The following is a 22145-nucleotide window of genomic DNA, read 5'->3' on the forward strand; positions in this document are numbered from 1 at the left end:
AGTATCAGAACTCAGCAAAGGAAAGAAACATGGTGTTTGTTGAACTGTTAGCACTGTTGTACTGTTGTCCTGTTTAGCATGTTCATCTCCAAGAATCACCATGCCATGGGACACTGGATCAGCTGACAAGACCCCAAAGCATGCATGACTAGCCGCCCTGTGTGTGTATGCAGACGCATGCAAGCGTGCACATGCATGTATTTGCAGTGGGGACTTTGTGCTTGACTGCTTGTGTAACTCTACATATGCTGAGTGCGGTGTGTTTGTGTGACAAGGAGACAAAAGAATTCCCAGACAAGGGATTGTGAGAGAGGAAGAGAGAGAAAATCTGGATACATGAAAGCATGAAATGGCACCTTAGCTGGACTCCCTGTAGTCCTTCCCAGCATCAGTGTCCTCATCATCATCATCATCATTCCCCCTTGGATCTTTCATCTTTTTCTTCCAGTCCTCAATCTGTCGTTCCTCTCTCTCCCTCTGAGTTCCTCTTTGCTCTCCTCCATCTCTCTCTCTCTCTCTCTCTCTCTCTCTCTCTCTCTCTCTCTTTTTTATGTCCCCTCCCCCTTGCTCTGGCAGTGACATTGGGCTAAAGTGGGACAGAGTGTAGGGGGGCAGTGAGGCAGAAGAGACAGAGAGACAGCCAGGCAGGGAGGCAGCAAGAGCTGCTGCTCTGCTGTGGTCCCCCCCCCCCACCAAACCACATACTTCAGGCACTCCTGGCCCCTCAGGCCTCCCCGCAACGTCTGGGGGACCCGCTTTTAGCATGTCACCACTACTCCACTCCAATCTGTAACATCTGTCTCTGCAGCTCCTTTGCCTCCCATCATCCCTCATTTCTTTGACTCCTCCTCCTTCTCCTCCTCTTCATCCTCTTTTGGGTCTCTGTCGCCAAGATGCCCAGCAACAGCGGTGAGGGTGCATCATCACGGTGGCGCAGGCGAACAAGGGGAGCCAAGGAAGGAATGCGTAGGAGAATTGCAGGCCTTCTCCCCCCTAGCCCACCTCCTCCCCACTCCCCCCTTCCCTCGCTCCTCACATCCGCCTGCCATGCAAGGTGCACTCAGCCGCACACAGGCCTTGCTCCCCGGTGACCCCCTGCTCCCTGAGATTCAGTATGTGTCACTGTGGTGCTGCTTACATGCTGTGGCACTGTAGTACTCCCACTGAGGACAACACAGCTTTAACAAAGGGCAAGGCTTTATTGATTTGTGTGAGAGTTTATCACATGCGTGCCGGCACTCTCCCCGTCTCTCTCTTGCTCACGCACACACTTGTATGCAAAACCAGCAGCAGCACTGTGTGTTTGTGCAGATACCTGCGTTTACACAGTATCATTAACTTGCCAGCAGTATACAGGGGATTCAGGTTCAGCAGCCGCACACAGAAAGTCAATGTGCTGCTTTCAGAGGATCCATGATCAGTCTTTTCCCTGTTTGCCATGTCCCCCTCTTCATAATGAATGACAATCACACTAAACCGACCTGTGTGTGAAATTAGACTCCTCACACACCGTTGTTTTTGTGTTTTCCGCAGCAGAAATAAGGTCACGCTTTAGTACACTTCACTCTGTCTGTGTATGTGTGTGCATTGTGGTGTTTATAATGCATTAGATATGTCCCGTTAGCCTTCTCATGACTGGCGAGCATGTCTCTATCTATTATCTATGAGACTGAATAATTAAAGACACTAGCGACACAATGCACCGCATGTTGACAAGTCTGGAGTATGTGTTTGTTTGTATACATGTATGCATCATTGTCAGTGGCCAAATGGAATCGCAGGCAAATGTAGTTGGAGCCTTTTTTTGTGTTTAGTCGTGTGCTTGTGCACCCTGACGTGCATAATTTTAACAGGAAAGAGATTATTTTAATATCTTTTCCTTTCCATCGCACTTTCCTAACAATTTTCTCTTCATCCAGACATCCACCCCTGCCTCCATCTTGCTGCTTGAATATTTATGGCCATTCCAATTAGTGTGGTGGAGGCCTTTAACCATTACGGAGAGAAAGACAGAGATGAAGACGCAGGGAGTGGGCTGATGATAAAAACAGACAGATTATCAGATTTCTTCTTCTTTCTATTTCTTTTGGTTTGGATGAGTGCATTTTTCCATTTCCTTTATTTGTTTTTCTTCTTCCTCTCCTTTTCTCTCTCTAGTCTCAAGCATGAGTCGTTCAGAGAGGGTGAGGGCTGTGTGGGTGTAAGGGGTGTCACCTTCTAACAACAGATATAGAAAGAGAAACAGAGAGACAGCAGCAGGAGGAGGGACAGAGGTAGAGAACAGAGAAACCAAGGAAACAGATAGATATCGAGAGAGGGAAAGACAAAGAAAACAGGAGATGTGGTGCTGGTGTTGGGGAGGGCGGCAGCTGGTATTTTTGACGGTGAAACATGCCTTTTTAATGAGTGCATTAGTCCTCTGCATACCTATCCTCAGATCACTGCATCACACTGAACCTGGTAAACAGACAGAACAAGGGAAGAGAGGAAGGTCAAGGGTTGGGGCTGCAAAACCGAAACACTTGTAGAGAGATAAGAATGGCCGAGTGCGTATCGCTCGTCTTCAATTATTCTGCCTCTGGTAACTGTGTGTGTTCTGCACTCATAAAGAGAGAGAAAAGGAGACGGAGTTGGTGAAATTCACACAACTCTGCTTTATTAACCTTTTCCTGTTACTTCAACACAGCCTCTTCCCAGTTGTTACACATGCTTTTGTCTCTGGTTGAGTCAAAGAAAGTAGCAGTAATACGCCGTCCTTGCAGCTCTTTCTATGTCTGGCTTGTTCTCAGTAGCACTTAACTATTATTGACTACTTTGAATGTGAATGAAGAGGAGATAGGAGCAAGCATCATTCATTTCATACTAGACAGAGAGAGAGAAAGAGCGAGGGGCTCTGATAGGCAGAGAGCCTATTGTCGCTAGGTGTAGATTTCCCTTTGTCAAACACGTCAATTCTTCAGACCCAACAGTGGAGAGGAGAATAGGAAAATTATAGCAGCAGAGAAAAGGATGAGAGGAGAGAGGGCGGGTTGGAGGGCGGGAGAGGAACAGAGGAGGAGGGGAGTGGTATTGATTTGACACTCGGGGAATCACACCACAGCTCTGTTCATTTCCATTCATCTGCCCTTGTAATGGGGGTGTTAATATGGCAGGTAGGGGGAGAGGGCAGGAGGGGGAATTTAGGAGGATGAGAACATTTTATTAGAATCCAATTGTTATTATCCTTCACCCCTGCCCACCTTTCAGCCCCGACACGCACCAGACATGCATGCCTGCGCTGGTGCACATGCATGTGTGCACTCATACTGCATGCTTTAGAAACACACACAAACACACACGCACGCGCTCAGGCCTCTAGATGTGAGGGAAGATGGGGTGAGGGTGTTAATTACATATCGGGACTGAATGGACTCACAGTCGTACTTGTCATGTTTTATATAGCGTGCGTGCGTGTGCACATATGTGTGACGCCACAAGGAGGGCGCTTAGACACAGTATGAGCAGCTCAAATGAAATAGCTTTTAGTAGGCCTTCCCAGTGCCTCCTTGAAATCAGCCATAATGGGCCCTTGGTAATTATCAAATAAATTAGCCAGGGGAAGGAGTGGAGGAGGAAAATCAGGAATGATTCCTTTCATTCTTGTTCGTCGCTGAAAAACATCTTTACCTGTTCATTATATGAAAGAAGAAATGCTTTGCACAATCTTTTCCTAGATTTTTTGCACACAGGCCTTTTGGAGTGATCACATGCTGTTCTTAGGCAAATCAGCATTGGTTTAATTATAGCGTGCTGCATGTGTTGTGATGTGCCCTTCTGTAAAATGGTGCTCATCAACTCAGGCAGAGTTGATGAATTTAGGAGTAGCAAGCCTTGCTCATGTCCTCAGGCTTGTGCAAGCCATTGTTTATAGAGAGAATTCAAAGATCTAAATAGTTTCAAACTGAATATATTTAATTATTAGTATTATTATTTGAGTAGTTTCAGTTAGGTCACTTTGGTAAGACAGTTCAGTCCAGTGAGCACAAGAAATTTTTTTTGCTGCAAGGTTTCTCCAGCATGTGATTGTTTGCTACTTGTTTGTTAAACCATCTGATTGACTGTTAGGCTATTTTGTTATATGGTGTGTCTGTCATGGCATATTTACCCATCACAAATGTGTCCACCTTACGTATCAATGGTAGATGCTCTGTTACTGTCTCTGGTAGGGAGTTGAATGACTGCTGGTAGGCTGGGCTGTAGCACTGGGCCATATGCCACATTACTATTTTATTACTCTGCCACAGTATCCACCGTAGCTAACATTACCCTCACACACACACACACACACACACACACACACACACACACACACACACACACACACACACACACACACACACACACACACACGAGTTTAATTCTGCCAACTATGTACCGCTGAGACCCGTACGATGACACTTTACACAAGGTTTTCCTATTTTGGGCCACAGCAGCAGAACCGTCCGTGTCCCTATCTCAGCTAGTATTCCTGAGCGTTTGGAAATGTAGCTGTCCATGGTGCTGATCCGCTGCAGACCTCCAACATTTCATAACTGCACCACTTCTCATGCACTGATTTGAGCAAGGCCACGTGCACCTCCGTAGCTGTTCATAATGCCATGTTTTCTCGCTTGTTACAAGGTCCTCGGCTGTACACTTAGCTCTGCTTGCTCACAGGGTGATGCATAAATAGTTGATGAATAAAGTTATATAAAGGTAGATGCATCTTGTTTAATCTGAAGCTCTATTAGAGCTGTAGCTCTAATAGTAACCTCAATCCTAATCATTTAAACACAAATGTCGTCTGTACTGGTTCATAGCTTGCAGGGAACAGCTATGTTGAGATGCATCTGGTCAGTAAATCATGGGCAGGTGGAGAGGCCTCTCGCACCCAGCTGCAGCCTTACCCCTATAGAGCCATTTTCAGACTATTTAGTTTTGTGTGTGTTTACTTGCAGATGAGATAGAATTATGAGTTCAGGGTGTGTGTGTCGTACTTGTTCTTCAGTAGATTTCAGCGGCCTTTGGGAATAAAGGGCAGAGAAAGAACAATGCATTGTCAATGGGTCTTTTATATCCAAGCACAGGGAATTAGGGGTGTTTATACAATCGAGTAGATTTCACTGAGGTCTCATCATTTTTCATCTCTCAGCACAGTGATACAGAATCACAATCACTAAAGTGGTTTGGATTGATAACAGTGAAACTCGAAATTACAGAATTTCTTGTGCTTTGTAGCTTCAGCTAAGATCAAGCCTTTGAAAGCACTGACAACTTATGTGGTACAAACAGGCAAATATACTCAGTTCCTTATTCACTGTGTCTTTCTAACACGCAGAAACACAGAGTTAAACACCCTCAATACCTCACATGTACTCAGGTGTAGCCTCACATATAGGTCCACATCTTCCATGGCCACTGCAGAATGTGGGGCAACTTGTGTGTGTGTGTGTGTGTGTGTGTGTGTGTGTGTGTGTTAGAGCTAGTACAATTAGCAATGTGATGATAAGGGGATAGATGGCGACGCGATGGAAGAAAGGAGAAGGAAGGCAGGAATGAAAAGTTGAATCAGGAGGATGAGTATAAATAAGAAATGTGTAGGTGTACTCCACTGTCTGTTCATCGCTGTGGCATCCTGTAGTGAGGATGCTCTGCACAAAAACACACGCATGCTCACGATTTGTTGAGTGCACTCTGCGAAGATTGTGAGACAGTGGGAGTAAGACTCTGTAGATGGTGAGACAGATTGTGAGTGTGCTGTATGTGTGTCCGTGTGTGCGGTGCCTTCGTACAGACTCCTGGTCTGCATTGTGCACGAGTCTGCGGTCCATTTAGCCTTCAAATCTGAAAGGCAAACATTGACAATAATGTTCATTACAGTCTTCAGCATGTGTTTTGTTAAAAAGCAGCGAGTGAAAAATAAAGTGACATGATGCACAGAGAGATGTGTTGAGCTCTTCCGTGGCCTCTAGCCCAGGCCTGTGAATCAATTACAGAGCCATTCAGCAGTTTCTCTCCTCTCCTCTGATCTCCATCGCCATCATTTAAATGGCTGATTCCATTTATTTATTTATTTATTTATTTTTTACCTCTAATGAAGGGTACTCTGTACTCACACACACACACACACACACACACACACACACACACACACACACACACACACACACACACACGAAAGCACGCACACACACGCACAAGATACACATGAAACGCACACTTGCACATGTCGCCGTGTGCCACCGCAGCGCCCCCTACCCAGCTGTTGTCACGTGAGTGCACGGGCCCTAGCAACAGCGAGCGAGAGAGCGAACAAAAAAAGAGAGATCCTGGCGAGAGCAGGGGAGAGAGGAATGGGTAAAGAGGAGGAGGGAGGGGGAGCCGTAGAGCATTAATAAGTGATGAGTCCAACAGTGTGAATTGCTGTTAGTTAGCATTGCTGCAGCGCCGCCTTCATTTGCATGGCAGCCACCAAGAACAAACCCCCTTCACTTACGCCATTTCCTCTCTTGCTGCGTTTCTCTCCAGTATCGCTTTCTTTCTCGTTTTCACTCACTGTTTTATCTATTTTCATCTTTCTTTTTCTCTATGGTCTAGCCAGCATCTCAAAATATGTTTATCTTTTCTTAGTTACCTTCTTTATCTTCCTTTCCTGTCTGATCTGATCCTCTTCTCCGCCCAACCTCCCCCCCGCCTGCAACATTCCTACATGAACATCATTTTCTTTTCTCATTGTTTTGCTCCTTATGATCTCTTATGTTGCCATTCTTTCTGTTTGATGCTAATTTGTTGAAAATGGCACCCATATACTATACCGGGATATATTTAGCTGCGCCATTCCTGCATCCCTTCATCTTCTGCCTCCATCTGTACCTCCTCTTCCATTTCACCTCCCCTTCCCCTCTGCCGTCTCCCCCACCTGTCTCGAAGAAGAGGGGTGTCCTCTCTCTGGGGGAACTTTGGGGAAGACAAGTGATGCTCCAGGGCCCCCTAATCCCTTTTTCATTGTGTCTCTGGCTCCCTTCCTGTCTCTGTCTTGTTATTTGCATGAACGTGTCTGTCTGTGGAATTTCTTGCATATGTACATGCACACATGTGCACGCAGACACATGCACACACGCACACACGCACACACACACAAACACAGATCCAGCAGCAGCAGCGGCAGCAGCTTCACTCTGCACTTGGCTTGACTTCCTGCCTCAGGCTGATCAGCTGAACTGATTCCATTACTTACAGACCCCCCTGAAAGAGGAGGAATAGGAGCACAGACTAGAAGGAAAAAAGGCAGGGATTGAAAGAGGTAGAGGGCAGAGGGGAGACTGGAGGAAGAAAGGCCAGGAATGGAGAGTAGATGTCATGCAGATATTAAAAAAAATGTTAAAGAAGAGGAGGAAGGGTTGGGAAATAAGGAGGAAGTGAGGGGATTTTGCACCTCCCTTGGGTGTAGGATAGACCTCAAAAAATCTCATCCTGCCTCCTACAGCAATGGAAAAAAAAACAGCAGACACAGAAGCACATACATACACACATTCAACAACAACAACAACAACAAAGTCCTGGAGGCGTAGGCAGACTAGACGAGAATTGATCTCCTCTCCCACAAGGAGAGGCTTGCAAGGGGAGAAAGAGAGAGGGAGAGACGGAGAGCTAGAGCAAGACATGGAGGAATTGTTTTTACCCATGTGTGGCTCTCAGGCCTGCAGGCCCCTCATCCCTCTCACTCTCACTCCCTCCTCTGTCACTCCCAACGGCATGTTTCTCTTTATCTCCCTATCTCTCCCTCCATCAATCTCCATCTGCCGTCCTCCTCCCTGTAGGGTCAGGGCCTTCCTCTCCTCCTCTGCCTCCCTCCATCGCTGCCTGTGCCCTCTCCACTGTTTTAGGTGTGTCACATCTTCACAGGCGGCGGGAGAGCAGGCAGGGACTAGAAATTGGATATCAGGTAGAAAAGAGCAGCAGTGAGAAGAGGAGAGAGGAGGTGAAGAGTGGTAGGCTGAACTCAGAGCAGTCAAGGGAAGACAGAGGATAGAAGGATTTTATTAATGAATATTTTACTTCATGTGCCACTTCCATTAAGCATTGTAGGGCTGAAATTTTGACCATCTGAAATGCTGTCTTTTCTTGGTCTTGACTCCATTTACTTACATGCTAATGGAATTGTCACTACATGCCATAGCTTGACATGCCTGTTATTTTCAAGGTAATATAAGATACTCTGACAGTAAATCCACCTGTATTAAAAGTTAAATGGAAATTCAATATACCTTTATTTGTCCCGCAATGGGAAATTCCAATTTACAGCAGCACCAGTCAAAGATAGAATTAGTTAAAAAAAACAGCAAGTATATACAAAAGAACAGTGTTACAGTGTTAATAGACAGTCCATGCTTTAGTACAAATACTTCATCTTCATGGAATCCTGTGTTCTTCTTATTTGCATTTGAGATAATAGTACTACACTTCCCATCGTGCTTTGTGTGTCACTTTAGACTCTGGGAATTGATCGATTATTTAGAAAAAGTCATGTGAGGAAATATAACTGTATATCAAGATAGTGAGGAATCATAGAATGAGTTTCTTTAACCACCAGCGGTGACAACGTCCTCCTCGTTAATGTCGCCTGCGCCACTTTCTTTTCTCTCCATTCTTAACCGTCTCTGAATTTCTTACTCTACCCCCCCACCCCCACCCCCCACCCCCTTCTGGTCTGTCTTCCTCTCTACAGGCATGTTGTGACAGGGCGTAGCAGTGTGTTATACAGGGTTCTACTCACCAAGTGCATATTATCCTGTAAGGCTTAATACCAAGGTTGAAACAAAAGGGCAGGCTCGGAAATTACATCTTACGTCGCTTAGCACTCAGCACAACAGTCTGACTCACATGAAAACATGTGTGAACTTTCACGTATGTATACAGACACAGGAGCATCTTACACGTACACATTTACATGTGTTTGTCTATGTGTAATTATAGACAATAACATGCAGATGTTTTGTCTGAAAATATCAGTTGGATGGATCTGACATTTCCTGAAACCAAATGCTGGGAATTCTAAGACTCTAAAAGCTCTATGTGCTGAAATTATTAGTCTATTAATTGATTCGTTTATAGGAAGTAAATTAATCCGCAACTTGTCTGGTTATTGTTTAATTGTTCAGGTCAAATCAACCTAAATTGCTTTCACGGTTTCCTGCTTTATGCCATTGCAAATCAAGATATTTAGGGTTTTGGACCAAATAGAAATCTCCTTGGGTTCTTGGAAGTTGTGATTTATGTGTTTTCGCAATTTCCTGACTTTTTTATAGACTAATTAAATTACCACCAAATCATGAACAGATGAATCAGAAATGACATAAAGGAACAATGAATGAAAACACCTGTAACATGAAATATGTCAGGAGACAGAAGAAGTAAGGCCTTCAGTCTTCTTCACATCTCAGTCTCGTTAGTGACAGTGTGTATGTGTGTGTACGCGCACGTGCGTGTGTGTGTGTGGCAGGGCGCCAGGCCAGTCCTCTCTGTTTTAATAAATCTCCTTTGGATGGAGTTGTGCAGCCATAAAATGCATCGATTGTCATTGCTCACATTGTGGCTGAAGACACACACTCACACACACACACACACACACACATACTAGCGTGATTGAGCATTTATTTTGAAAATCTGATTATTAACTACCGGTATCAAAATAAAAATGATGATTTAAGCAGAAAGGCACAGCTAACAAAAACTTTCGACTCTACAACAGCCTCTTTTCACTAACAATTAAACAAATAAATTATAAAGTTTCTGCGTTGTGACTAGGTGCTCACTGTTACTTAGAAGTATGTGTGTGCGTGTGAGTGTGAGTGTCTGTGTGTGCTGCACACATCTCTAGTATTCAACTATTCACTGCACCTGTGTTTTACTCAAGCCCTCCCTTGTCAACATTGCGAAAAGACATTGATACAGCATGTACAGCAAACAACAGCCAGCATGTTCCCTCGCTCTCTCTCTCTCTCACACACACACACACACACACACACACACACACACACACACACACACACACACACACACTACAGCAACATTCCCATAACCAAACAATCTGCAATCAACTCCAAACTCTGAAGTGCACGCTGTCTAAAATAACCCTTTGGGGGGAACAGAATACAAAAAGATTCAGAGAAGCGGAAAGAATCAAACACTGAAATACACTCTCCTCGTCTCTTTCCCTTCCATCTCTGCTCTTCTTCTCCTCTCTCACACACACGTTCACATGCCATCTCTATTGACATGAAGATAAATCAGAGGAAGACCAAGCAGTCACTGATGTGAAATGAAAATGACTCTAATCTGCTGTTACCATAACACACACAGACACATCAATTATTAACACCTACAACAACTCTCCTCTCTTTTCTCTCTTTCTCTTTCTCTTCGTCTGTCTTCCTCCGTTGTGTGTATCTCACTGGATGGATGGGACAGAGTATGTTAAAAGCTCCCATGTGTCCACCTAAGTGCTGTGACTGGGCCCTTTGAAGACATGTAGATTCCAGTCCTGCTGTTTTTTTCTTCTGAAATCACAGATTTCTCTGGAAAATGAAAAGGTTTTGTCAAGAGTGTATTATGAAGGAGAGGCTAGCATCTCGAATACTTCAGAAGCAGATCATCAGCAGAGCGACCTTTCCCTCCGGCTCTGGCCACTAGGCATCATGTCTTTGGGCTGTCCATCAGTCTGTAGGTCCATATGTACGCACGTCTGTACTTATGTAATTACAAGCTCACTGGTTTTGCTAATATTGAGCTTCAGGTGATTGTTGTTGCACCATGTGATGAAGCTCTCTATCAGTCTAAGTGAAGACAACATGTTTCTCACTGGAAATCATCCACTGGAATTGTACATGTTAATAAAGTGATAACTGGAATATTTGATTAGATAACATTAATCCTTCACAGAGTGAGAGAGTGAGTGATCTGCACAGACACAATGCAGTAGATTCAAATCACACCCCTTTGTTGCGATGGCTTATTTACTGCTCAAATATGTTGACCTGCTCCCTGTCTGCTGTCCTCCACAGGTAACCGTTTCTTCCTGACCTCATTCGGTGCTCTGTATATCTCGGAAGTGCAGAAGGAAGATGCTCTGTCCACCTACCGCTGCATCACAAAGCACAAGTACAGTGGAGAGACTCGCCAGAGCAATGGAGCCAGGCTCTCTGTTATGGGTAGGTAACAAGTCACCAGGTCGACTCATATTAGTTGCTAAATGCCAAATCAAAGCGTGAGTATATGAGCAGGGCATTATCTTATGCAGTTATTTTCTTCGTTAGGCTTACAGTTTTATGTTTTAATTTTAAAGGACTACTCTGTGCCCCAAATAACAAGCTGGAGCCAAGAGACGGCTAGCTTAGCTTAGTATAACGAATGGAAACAGGGAGAAACAGTCAGGCACGCCAGTTCAATATCTTTGGACAGTTAGCTAGTTTCCCCCTTTTCCAGTTTTCGTGCTAAGCTAAGCTAACCATCTGAGCAGCTGTATATTTACTGTGCAGACATGAGTGATATTTACCTTCTCATCAACTGCAAGAAAGCAAATTAGTTTATTTCCTAAAATTTCAAAAATGAGTTGAAGCACTTGTGACTCCAAATCATTATGTAATTTATGTGACGTGCTTCACCTGCAGACCCTACGGAGTCCACCCCGTCAGTGCTGGACAGTTTCCAGTCCGGTGAGGTGCAGGTGGGGCACAGTGTGGAGCTGCCCTGCATCGCATCTGGATACCCAAACCCCACCATCCGATGGCTAAAGGATGGGCGGCCATTACCAGCAGACTCCCGCTGGACGCGTCGCATCACCGGCCTCACCATTTCCGACTTGAGGCTCGAGGACAGCGGCAACTACATCTGCGAGGTCACCAACAGCTTTGGTTCCAAAGAGGTGACAGGTCACCTCAACGTCATAGGTGGGTAAAGGACTGAAGAGCAGGTAGTAAGACAATACCAACACTCATGTCCTGCGACACTCAGCGCACAACAAAGCATCACTGATTACTTTTTCTGCCTCTCCTGACCTCCACTGTTGCACACTGACAACTACAGATGGAGCAAAAGAGTGAGATGGACAGAGGTAATGAATGTGATGTCAGGTCATGGACAGGCGCGATGGAGACATCATTTAAGCTCTGTTGGCTTTGCCCTGGCCCCGTGCCGCCTACACGCCCCCCTCCAACCCACTCTCATCTGGGCTGAGCGTGAGCTTGATCTCCGAGGACGGCTTGTTCCCCCGCTGTGCTCTCAAACCTCAGCGAGGCCTCGCTACAGCAACCGAGCAGAACAGCGGTCGTGCTGGCCTGTCGCCCTGTTTACCGAGGATTTGAGAGAGGAGAGAGAGTTTCACATCGTTGTTTGTATGAATGAAAGACATGAGAGGACGTGGTGCAGATAGAGGAGATGGTACACTTGTGAAGAGAACAGGGGGGAAGTAGAGGAGGTGGAGGTGGAATTGGAGTGCGGTTGGGAAAAGGGTGAAGTTAGCGGACACTGGACAGACTGGCCACGGGGCACATCACTGTACAACCCACAAACCTCCTATGACAGGGCATAGAAGGTGGTACAGACACACATTTAGAGACACACTTACAGCACTTGTATTTATTGCCCATGAAGAAAGTCTTACACATGCACTGTCGCTGCCTCACACACATGCTCACACACATTCAGCAGCCTCCAGCACTTAACACCAGCTGCTTTATTGCTCACTGACATTTTCTCCCCTTTCTGTCTCTGTCTCGGTTTTCCTCCCTGCTTAGCACACACACACACACACACAAACAATGGCAGAAATCATGACATACAAACAACAAATACACAAATCACAACACACAGAAATATGATTTGTGTTGCTTGGCCAGCACGGCGTAACTCAATTCAAATTGCCTTCGTTCAGCAATGCAAGACATGAGACAAGCCTGCATACACACCAACTACTGTACCTTCAATATTTCGGTAGGAGCTTGAATGAGCAGCTGTGACTGACATTTCAAAAAGTATTGTTTTCTTTACTCGGCTCTATCTTGTCCTTCTCCTATCTCCAGAGCCGCTGCGGGTCACCTTGTCTCCCAAGAACCTGAAGACGGGGATCAGCAGTACGGTCATCCTGTCCTGTGCTGTCCAGGGTTCCCCCCACTTCATCGTGTCCTGGTACCGTAACACGGAACCTGTCCTGGCCGATCAGCACTTTTCCATCCAGGGGGCTCACAATGAGACATTGTTCATTTCCGCTGCACAAAAGAGACACTCAGGAGCTTACCAGTGCTTTGCCACACGCAAGGGCCAGACTGCCCAGGACTTCTCCATCATACTGCTGGAAGGTGAGCACAGACAGGTTTTACCATGTTGGTGTACAATCATGAGAAAGAAGGCGAAGAATGATTGGGTGTTTCTTTTTCAATCAGACAATAATTACACATGGTTTACTTGGTTTGTTACACATGGTTTATTCTTACTGATATGAAGTGTTATTTTTCCATTTGGTTCACATTCACACCTCACATCTCTTGTCCTGCTTCTCAGATGGCACACCCCGTATTGTTGCCTCCTTCAGTGAGAGGGTGGTGGTCCCGGGCGAACCATTTTCCCTGATGTGCGCCGCCAAAGGAGCGCCTCCTCCCACCATCACCTGGACCCTGGACGACGAGCCTGTGGCCCGGGACCTGTCTCGCGTGAGAGCCAGCCAGTACACGCTGTCCGACGGCAGCACCGTGAGCCACGTCAACGTCAGCAGCCCGCAGATCCGCGACGGAGGAGTGTATCGGTGCGCCGCACGAAACTCGGCCGGTAGCGCCGAGTACCAAGCGCGCATAAACGTAAGAGGTGCCTGTCTACTTTTCAATATCAGTCATACAGAGGCTTCTCATAGCCTGACCCCTACCCCTACCCTGACCCATATCCTATCCTGTACCCTTCTATTTCTCTACCTCTATCTCTGTATGTGTGTTTTGCTCTCTCATGTAATATCTGCAGCTTTGTAGCTGTTTTGTTCCTCCAGCAGCCCATGTAGCGTATGTTGTCTCTCTCATCCTGTCTTTCTGTCAGGAAGTCTTTCTCCACAAGCTTATGGCTCTGTTGTCTCACATACTGTAGATCTGCAGATGTGCACGTGTCCACACATATACCTACATATGACCACATAAAGAAAGCAACACACCTACTCCTCCACCTACTGTACACACCTGTAAATCCCTTCACATGCACATACATAGGCATGTTTACGGGCAGACAAAATGTTGAAATAGAGGGAATGTAGCTTAACATTTGGAGAGAGAGGCTAAAGGAGAGGATGTTAGACAAATGGATGAAGAAACTTTAGAAGAGAAAGAAACAGATGGCCAGAGATGGAGGGAAGAGAGAGAATAGATGAAATGAGAGAAGAGGAATGATGAGGAGTGCTAGTGTCTGGTGGGGGGAGTGATGGTGAACTCTGGTGACAGGACTGGTGATGTCACTGTCGTTGGAGACGACAAGGGTGAGGAGTGACACCGATGGACAGGGCTGTATCTCTGTCTCCATCTCTCTCTCTCCCTCTTTCTCTCTCTTTCTCTCTCTGAGATGTGTAGTTGTGACATGTGAGTCTGCTCTAAGGAGACATGCCAGAATGATCATTGGAGTGAGAATGAGCCCCATTGCCAGAGAGCTTCATCTGTACATGCAGCACAAAATTGACAAAAAATACAGCCAATACGCACACACACAGACACACACATGCATAACCACATATACCACACATAACACACTGGTATGCTTATCCACTCACTGAAATGTGATACACTCCGACAGCAAAAATACTGAGCCACCTAGACATAGTTGAACCCACATGCACGTGCATACTGTATACGTGTTTGTGTGTGGCAGCTTATGTGTCTGTGTGTGTCTGTGTGTGTGTCTGTGCAACGGTGCTACTGAATAATACATCTTTCACTCGTCAGAACTTCAAAGCTCAGCGCACGCTGAGAAAGGGAGGAAAGCGAAAGAGAGGGAGAGAAGTGAGGGTAGGAGGGCTGGAAGGAGAGACAAAAACAAAGATACAAGACGAACAATGTGAGAAGGTCAGAGAAGAAGTGAAGGATGATTGAGTGATAGCTCCCAGTGTCTTTCAGTCATGCTAAACACATTTTGTGTCCGTCTGACTGTCTGTCTGCCTGCCTGCCCACAGCCTTCAGTCTCTGTCTTCTGGCAATGATACATAGCCAGCATATTGAGACAGTCAAGCTTTATTTTTGTTATATTTTCATTTTTTTTAGAACATCATTCACAGTCATTTTGTTCCACTTAGTCTACCAATCACGTCTTGTTGTCACAATTTCTCAGTCTCACAGCCGCTATACTACTCTATACTAAAGCCCATGTAATATGACCTTCACCATGTTCTTAGCTGAAATGTTGACATGTTCATTAGTTAGAATACAAAGAAAACTGTTACACTATGCAAACACGGAAAATTCACAGCACTTTCTCGATTCCCCACAGTGAATACGAAGTGCATGGCACATATGTAGATGCCAACAATCCATGATTAGGCTGTTAAAGCTGATGAGTTCTCCACTGGAGGGCTGCAACAGTCTCAGGATCCTGCAGATCCTGCAGCACCAAACACAAATGTGGCAGGTGGCAGCAAAACAGAAAATTAATGTATGAAAATACAGTATGATGCTCTGTTATTATTGGGCTTCCCCATCAGTGTAAATGCGCCGCCTTCCAGTAAAGTGAAAGCCTTTAAATAAAGTTAAGTGTCAGTTTAGCTTTCCTCTGTTTCACCCACTCACTTTCCCTCTCTCTGCTACTCTCTTTTTAGACTGCTTGTGTCGGTTACATTAAATGTTGTTTTTTTCAAATGTCAGGAACATTAAATGAAATTGCCATCACTAATCCAATCTGACCCATAAACAGTAGCATTATCGCTGCTGCTCTGAAGTCTGGCATTCCTGTATTACTGCATTTGGTTTGTGTTTGGTAGTGGAGGAAACAGTGTGAACTATTAGAGAAACAGGACCACGATCGACAACATCGACTTTTTGGTTCCCTCTGCCCAAAGATGAAATTTTCTAACTTTTAAAAGCACTGGATTAATTTTCAGTTCACATCTTATAACGTTAGCTTAATAAACAGCTGAGTAACCGTATTCCTTTAGACTTAAAAATCCACAATGACCTATATGTGTCTGGATTGGGCTGAACAGATTTTCATGGGAAAGCAGTTGCGTGTGGGCTGGCAGCAGTGGGATGTCTCATCTGGGCAGTAATGGTCTGAAATTGAGCAGGTACTCCTCCAGAAAAGCTGCTTTTTAACATCAAGACATTCTAACCTCTCTCTCTTCCTATACCCCTACATCCTTTTTTTCCTCTTCTGTCCCTTTCCTTCCCCCCAACTCCCTTCCTGATCACCCCTCCCTTTTATTCCTAAAATTCCACGACCTGCTTCTGACACCATCAACTAATGACCTTCTCCTTTCCCACTCTCTCTCTTCTTCCTCTCCATCTCTCTCCCTCTGCCCATCAGGCCCTCCGAGGATTCGGCCTATGAAGAACATCACTGCAGTAGCAGGAAGAAACACTTTCATCAACTGCCGTGTGATTGGGTACCCTTATTACTCAATCAACTGGTACAAGGAGGGGCTTCTGCTGCCTGACAACCATCGCCAGGTGGAGTTCGCTTTTTTCATAAGACATAAAGAAAAACATGGGAACTTCTTCATGCATCAGCATCGGCCACGTTTCGATCTTAGCATCATCTCACCGAACATCGTATCATATGAAGAAGACTGAATGTAATGCTGCTCATGCCTGTACAGGTGGTGTACGAGAATGGGACTCTGAAGCTCAGCGATGTCCAGAAGGGGATGGACGAGGGGGCCTATGTCTGCAGCGTGCTCATCCAGCCACAGCTGTTCATCACACAGACTGTCTATGTCACCGTCAAAGGTCAGTCACAGGGCTGAAGTGACAGCTTTGCCCAAGAGTTTCACTGTTTTTTGTGGCTTGGATGGACATGTCTCTGAAAGACCATACAGAAGATAATAGTTTGAGGTGGATATACTGCAAGTAAAATGACACGTTAGCAGTGATTTAAACGAGTCTAGCTTTGTTTTACTGGGTTGACTCGGAAAAAAATTATGAATGCGAAAGGGGGAGATTGTAAGAGGGACGGAGCGTGAGTAAGACTGGTTTGTAGCAGGATGATGTGAGCAAAACAGAGGAAAGAAGAAAGCTGTATGCGTTGCCTTTAATAACCCCTGATTAAGGGGCGGAGTGGCCCAGTGTGCTCTCTCAACCACTCAGCAATTACATAGAGCAGGAGTGCCATTGTATAAGGTGTGTGTGTGTGTGTGTGTGTGTGTGTGTGTGTGTGTGTGTGTGTGTGTGTGTGTGTGTGTGCGCCATCCGCATGTGTATATGTGTGTGAATGACAAAGAGTGTGTGTGTGTGTGTGTGTGTGTGTGTGTTCTGTATATATTCTGCATGTCAGCCTGTATGTTATTTCGCTCTGCTCTCTGCGGCGATAGCATGACATGTTTGTTTTAGGAAGTTGTCGGGAGTGAGTGTGGGTTGTGTGCATTTTGACTTGACATTAGCAGATGTGTGTAATTTGTGGTGGTCTTTGTAGTGTTTGTGTGCACATGGGCGCGCGCATGTGTGCATGTGCTGCACGTGGGTGTAGGTATGTGCTTGTATGAATGTGTGCTCGTCATGTCTCTGATTTAATTAGATGAATTTTAACGAGGCCCAGATTAAATCCCCCAGATGTCTCAGCTGTAACCCCCCCCCCACCACCACCACCACCATCCTCTCCTCCTCCCCCATTCCAAACCACCGCCATCACCTCCGCCGCTCTCCATAGCAACACCGTTCTTCCCCCTGCGGATGGGGCTCTAATTAGAGCAGCTATTATGGGCTGGCTTTAGCAGGGCAGGGTGGGTTGGAGTGGAGGGGTTGGCAGGGGGCACAGGCGGCTGCAGAGTGGGTAGTGGGCTAGTAGGCCAGGCTGCGGGGGTGTGGAAGCTTTGGGGGTCTGGGCTTAGATGACAGGCTGAAGAAATCAGACAGAAAGATAGACCACGAGTTTACCAAATCATCCTGTCAGGTGAAAATAACACATTCTGAACCCATCTCGCTCTGTCTCTTTCTCTCCCTCCTCTATCTTTCTCACCCCACCTCGTCTCCCTCTACGTCGCTCACTCTCCCACCTCATGTCCTTTGGATGCCCCCGAAACATCAAATCTGTGTGTCTACCCATATTCTCCCTGGTTCTTCACATCTGACTTTCTCTCTTTTCTCTATCCTTCACTTATTCATATCTGCCTCAAATCTCTGTCTTCACCTCTTATTCACCCCGCTCATTTAAACAACCCTCTAACTGTTTTCATTCATCTTTTTTTCTTTATTTCCATTCCCTCTTTGCCTTATTCTGTCTTCTCTTTATCTACCCTTTATTTCACCCTGTTGCCTGTCCTTGCCTTTTTCTTTCCCCCACTCTCCTTTTCATCATTTATTTCCTTGACTTGATCTGTCTGCTCTATCTCTTTTCCTTATCTTCTTTTATCTCATTTCACTATTTTCCCCTTAATTACTCTGTCTCCACTGCATTTCTATTTACTCTCTCTTCCTCTCTGCATCTTACACCCTATCACTCCCCTTCCTTCTCCTCTCTTGCTCACTCTTCCATCCCCTTCTTCTCTTCCTCTCAGTTCCTCCACTGATCCAGCCGTTTGACTTTCCGCCGACTTCCATCGGTAAATTGATGTACATCGCCTGCGTGGTGTCATCTGGAGACATGCCCATACGCATCACGTGGCGCAAGGACGGCCAGGAGATCGTGCCCTCCTCGGGCATCACCATCGACACAAAGGAGTTCATGAGCTCCCTCCAGATATCCAAGGTGTCGCTCAAACACAATGGCAACTACACCTGCATTGCCAGCAATGACGCTGCCACTGTCAGCACAGAAAGGCAGCTCACAGTTACAGGTAAGGAAGGGATGAAGGTGATATTTAGAAAGGCTTGAAGGGGGAAGGGGTTATTTTAAACAAAGTTGGGTGACTTGAAAGATTAAAAACTGTATGGTCAAAATTGAAGCAACAGTGATATATCCTGACTCGCTGTCCTTGTTATGTGTATCGCCCCCGCAACACTCGATCCTTCGCTTCCCATAATGCAACTCAGTAGCATATTTAATGAGACCCTCCTTGGCTAGTGAAAACCCACATACTGTATTTCAACCTTAACAACCTTGTTTGTAACACAAGCTTTCTGTTGAGCTCAGTGCCTGACTCATTTCCTCAGACTTCCCACAGAAGTGACTGTAGAACCGGCTGTGGAGAACTTCCTGTAACTAGTACATTGACTTTGTAATGTAAAACCAGTACAAGTGGAACGTTACCAAGTACTTTTACTCAAGTGTTTATCAAGCATTTATTTGGGGCTTGACCCAAATGGAAATAAACAATGGAAATAAACAAAGCTTTGCACATTCACATCCAATCCAATGCCAAACTTCCTCAATTGGCATTATGGGTCAATTGGCCTGATGATGGCGCTACACCAACCGTCTAAACTTTAAAACTTGGAAAATTCATTAAAAAGCAGTCACATTTCCATAAACTGTCCTCCGCAAAGTCCTGTCCTCCAGCCAGATCAAAAATTGAGCCCAGAGTGCATCAAAATTTTTTACTGTAATAATTCACTGTTGTGAGGTCAATTTCAGAATTTTAGCTAAAAAAAAATGACTTTTTGACAGTATTTTTAATTCTACCTTATGTAGACTATTGCATTCAATAGAAATATGGCAAAATTTCCATTTTCTCAAAATTTGAAATAGGCCATCTTTAAACATCAAGTTGTCACTTATGGAGCATTGAATCTTTGTTAAAATAAATCATAGACATGTTGTCTAGATGAAGAACATAAACTCTGAATTTTGTCTTGAAAACTGAATTTTTGACTCTCAGTTGTAATCAGCCATTCCATGCAACTCTGTGATTGCCATGTCATCGTGTGAAGCCATCCGTGGTTCTTCACTTGTCAGGGAGCTCGTTGAGTTCATTACTTGCTTGTGGTTTCAAGGTTGTGAGCAGGGAACAGTTCTTCTTTACCTAAGCGACATTTTGAATGCAGGACTTTTACTTAAAAGGGGTATTTTTACATTATTGTACTGGTACTTTTCCGAAGTAAATGATCTGAATCCCTCGTCCATCACTGAAAATCAATGGAATGTTCCTTTGACTGGATCCTGCATTCATTAGACTTGATTATAATGAACACAGCAAATGAAAAGCTTCAGTTTAGTGGTACAGCAGTACTGTTGATCATGTATTGACTGAACTTCTGGCCATGCAGGAAATTTAAAATGTGCTTCCAGTTTGGGAAAGAAGTCTTTTCATGAACTTCTGATCTCGTCTTCCTCCAGTGCCTCCTCGGTTTGTAGTGCAACCCAACAACCAGGATGGGATCTACGGGAAAGCAGGGATCCTAAACTGTTCTGTCGATGGATACCCTCCTCCTAAGGTCATGTGGAAGCATGCCAAAGGTACACTAGGTACATAACCCATCTTTCATTCTTTATCTATGTACTGTGATGCGTCTCTGTTGGCTTGTCTTTGCCCATTGTCATATTCATAGGTCCATACTACCTGAAGTACATTAGATTACAATGTAGGGATCATCAGCGACCACACAATTCATTATAATCTTCTCTGTGTTTCCATTCAGCGGGTATTGGGAATCCGCAACAGTACCACCCTGTGCCTCTGACGGGCCGTATCCAGATCATGAATAATGGCTCTCTACTCATCAGACATGTGCTGGAAGAGGATCGTGGCTTCTACCTCTGTCAGGCGTCCAACGGCGTGGGCTCAGACATTAGCAAGAGCATGGTCCTCACCGTTAAGAGTGAGTATACAAACTGGCACAGGCTAATGTGGCAGAGTTTTTCATGGCACAGATGACTGCAGTGAGGCCATCTAGGATGCTCCAGTGCTCCTGCTTTATCAGTCATAACGCACACACAATCGCTAACTGTGTCAAATCAATGGGCCGGCTCGCGCTGCTCTCCCTGTGCTCCGTGGGCATGAGCACACACTCAAATGTGCACCCTGATGAATTGGTGGAGCAAAGGTGACCGTGGGCATAAGCGCAAGACAATAAAGTGCAGTGAGAGAGAGAAGTGTGTGCGCATGTGCCTGTGTGTGATAGGCAGTGAGAAAGCGAGCAAGCGAGCGATTGATCTTTTGACTCTTGGGATCTGTCTACAGACCATCAAAAACACTTTGAGCTTAATCATTATCTGCAATCAATCTCTCCATCCGGCCCTCGCTGTCAGTAACACCCTCTGTAATGCAAGGTGAAAATGCATCGGGAAAATGTGTATGCACACACACGCAGACTGTCAACATCAAGTATTGCATGTAGTAGTAGCATGCAGTACCATGACCTTACAGAACAGCTATACCCACAAAACAGATGTTAGCGCTTTATCTCTGGCTCCTTTTGACACACAGACACATATAAGCAGGTGCACATAAATACAACCACTAGTTTCACCATGTTCTGCTATCACAGGATCACCCCCTTCTCCCTCTCCCTCTCTCTCTCTCTCTCTCTCTCTGTCTCTCCCTCCTTCTCTCCCTCTCTCCTCTTCTGGTGTTAGTGTTATTGATTGAACCGTTCCTCTCCTCTGCCTCCCTCAATTCTGTCTGTTTCGCTCAGCGGAGAGGGAGGAAAAGAGGAAAAGAGGGAGGGTGAGATGAATAAGTAATGAAAACAAAACACCAGAACCCTCCTCAGATCGGTATTGTGTGTGTGTGTGTGTGTGTGTGTGTGTGTGTGTGTGTGTGTGTGTGTGTGTGTGTGTGTGTGTGTGTGTGTGTGTGTGTGTTGGCCAGAGAAGATTGAGTGTGTGAGTGGTCTTGTATATAGAGTGTGCACAAAGGTAGAGTGTATCATTTTCGCCTCTTCATTCACCTGCACCCCAGTGTTAACTATTGGAGAATGAGAGCAGAGGTTTATTGACTTTACCTCATTGACCATAGCTCTTCATAACTCTCCTGCAATGGAAGTTGGCTACTCTGAACTCCACCTTTTTAACCGCCAGCA

General features: G+C 45.4%; 1 protein-coding gene across 2 annotated transcripts in view; it reads left to right on the forward strand.

The window, feature by feature from the left end:
* Positions 1–22145, forward strand: part of dscaml1 (Down syndrome cell adhesion molecule like 1) — a 92771-nt gene that overhangs the window by 47759 nt on the left and 22867 nt on the right. The window contains exons 4-12 of one of the 2 annotated variants that reach the window (XM_070969979.1): positions 11082–11228; positions 11688–11966; positions 13098–13373; positions 13576–13875; positions 16558–16700; positions 16850–16979; positions 18743–19021; positions 20461–20589; positions 20763–20942. In XM_070969979.1, the coding sequence (XP_070826080.1) occupies positions 11082–11228; positions 11688–11966; positions 13098–13373; positions 13576–13875; positions 16558–16700; positions 16850–16979; positions 18743–19021; positions 20461–20589; positions 20763–20942 (1863 nt within the window). Of the gene's footprint in view, positions 1–11081; positions 11229–11687; positions 11967–13097; positions 13374–13575; positions 13876–16557; positions 16701–16849; positions 16980–18742; positions 19022–20460; positions 20590–20762; positions 20943–22145 lie in introns of those variants that run through there. The other variant, XR_011602459.1, reaches the window with a different exon arrangement.

The sequence above is a fragment of the Chaetodon trifascialis genome, chromosome 9, assembly GCF_039877785.1.
Source record: "Chaetodon trifascialis isolate fChaTrf1 chromosome 9, fChaTrf1.hap1, whole genome shotgun sequence".
Taxonomy (NCBI): Eukaryota; Metazoa; Chordata; class Actinopteri; order Chaetodontiformes; family Chaetodontidae; genus Chaetodon; species Chaetodon trifascialis.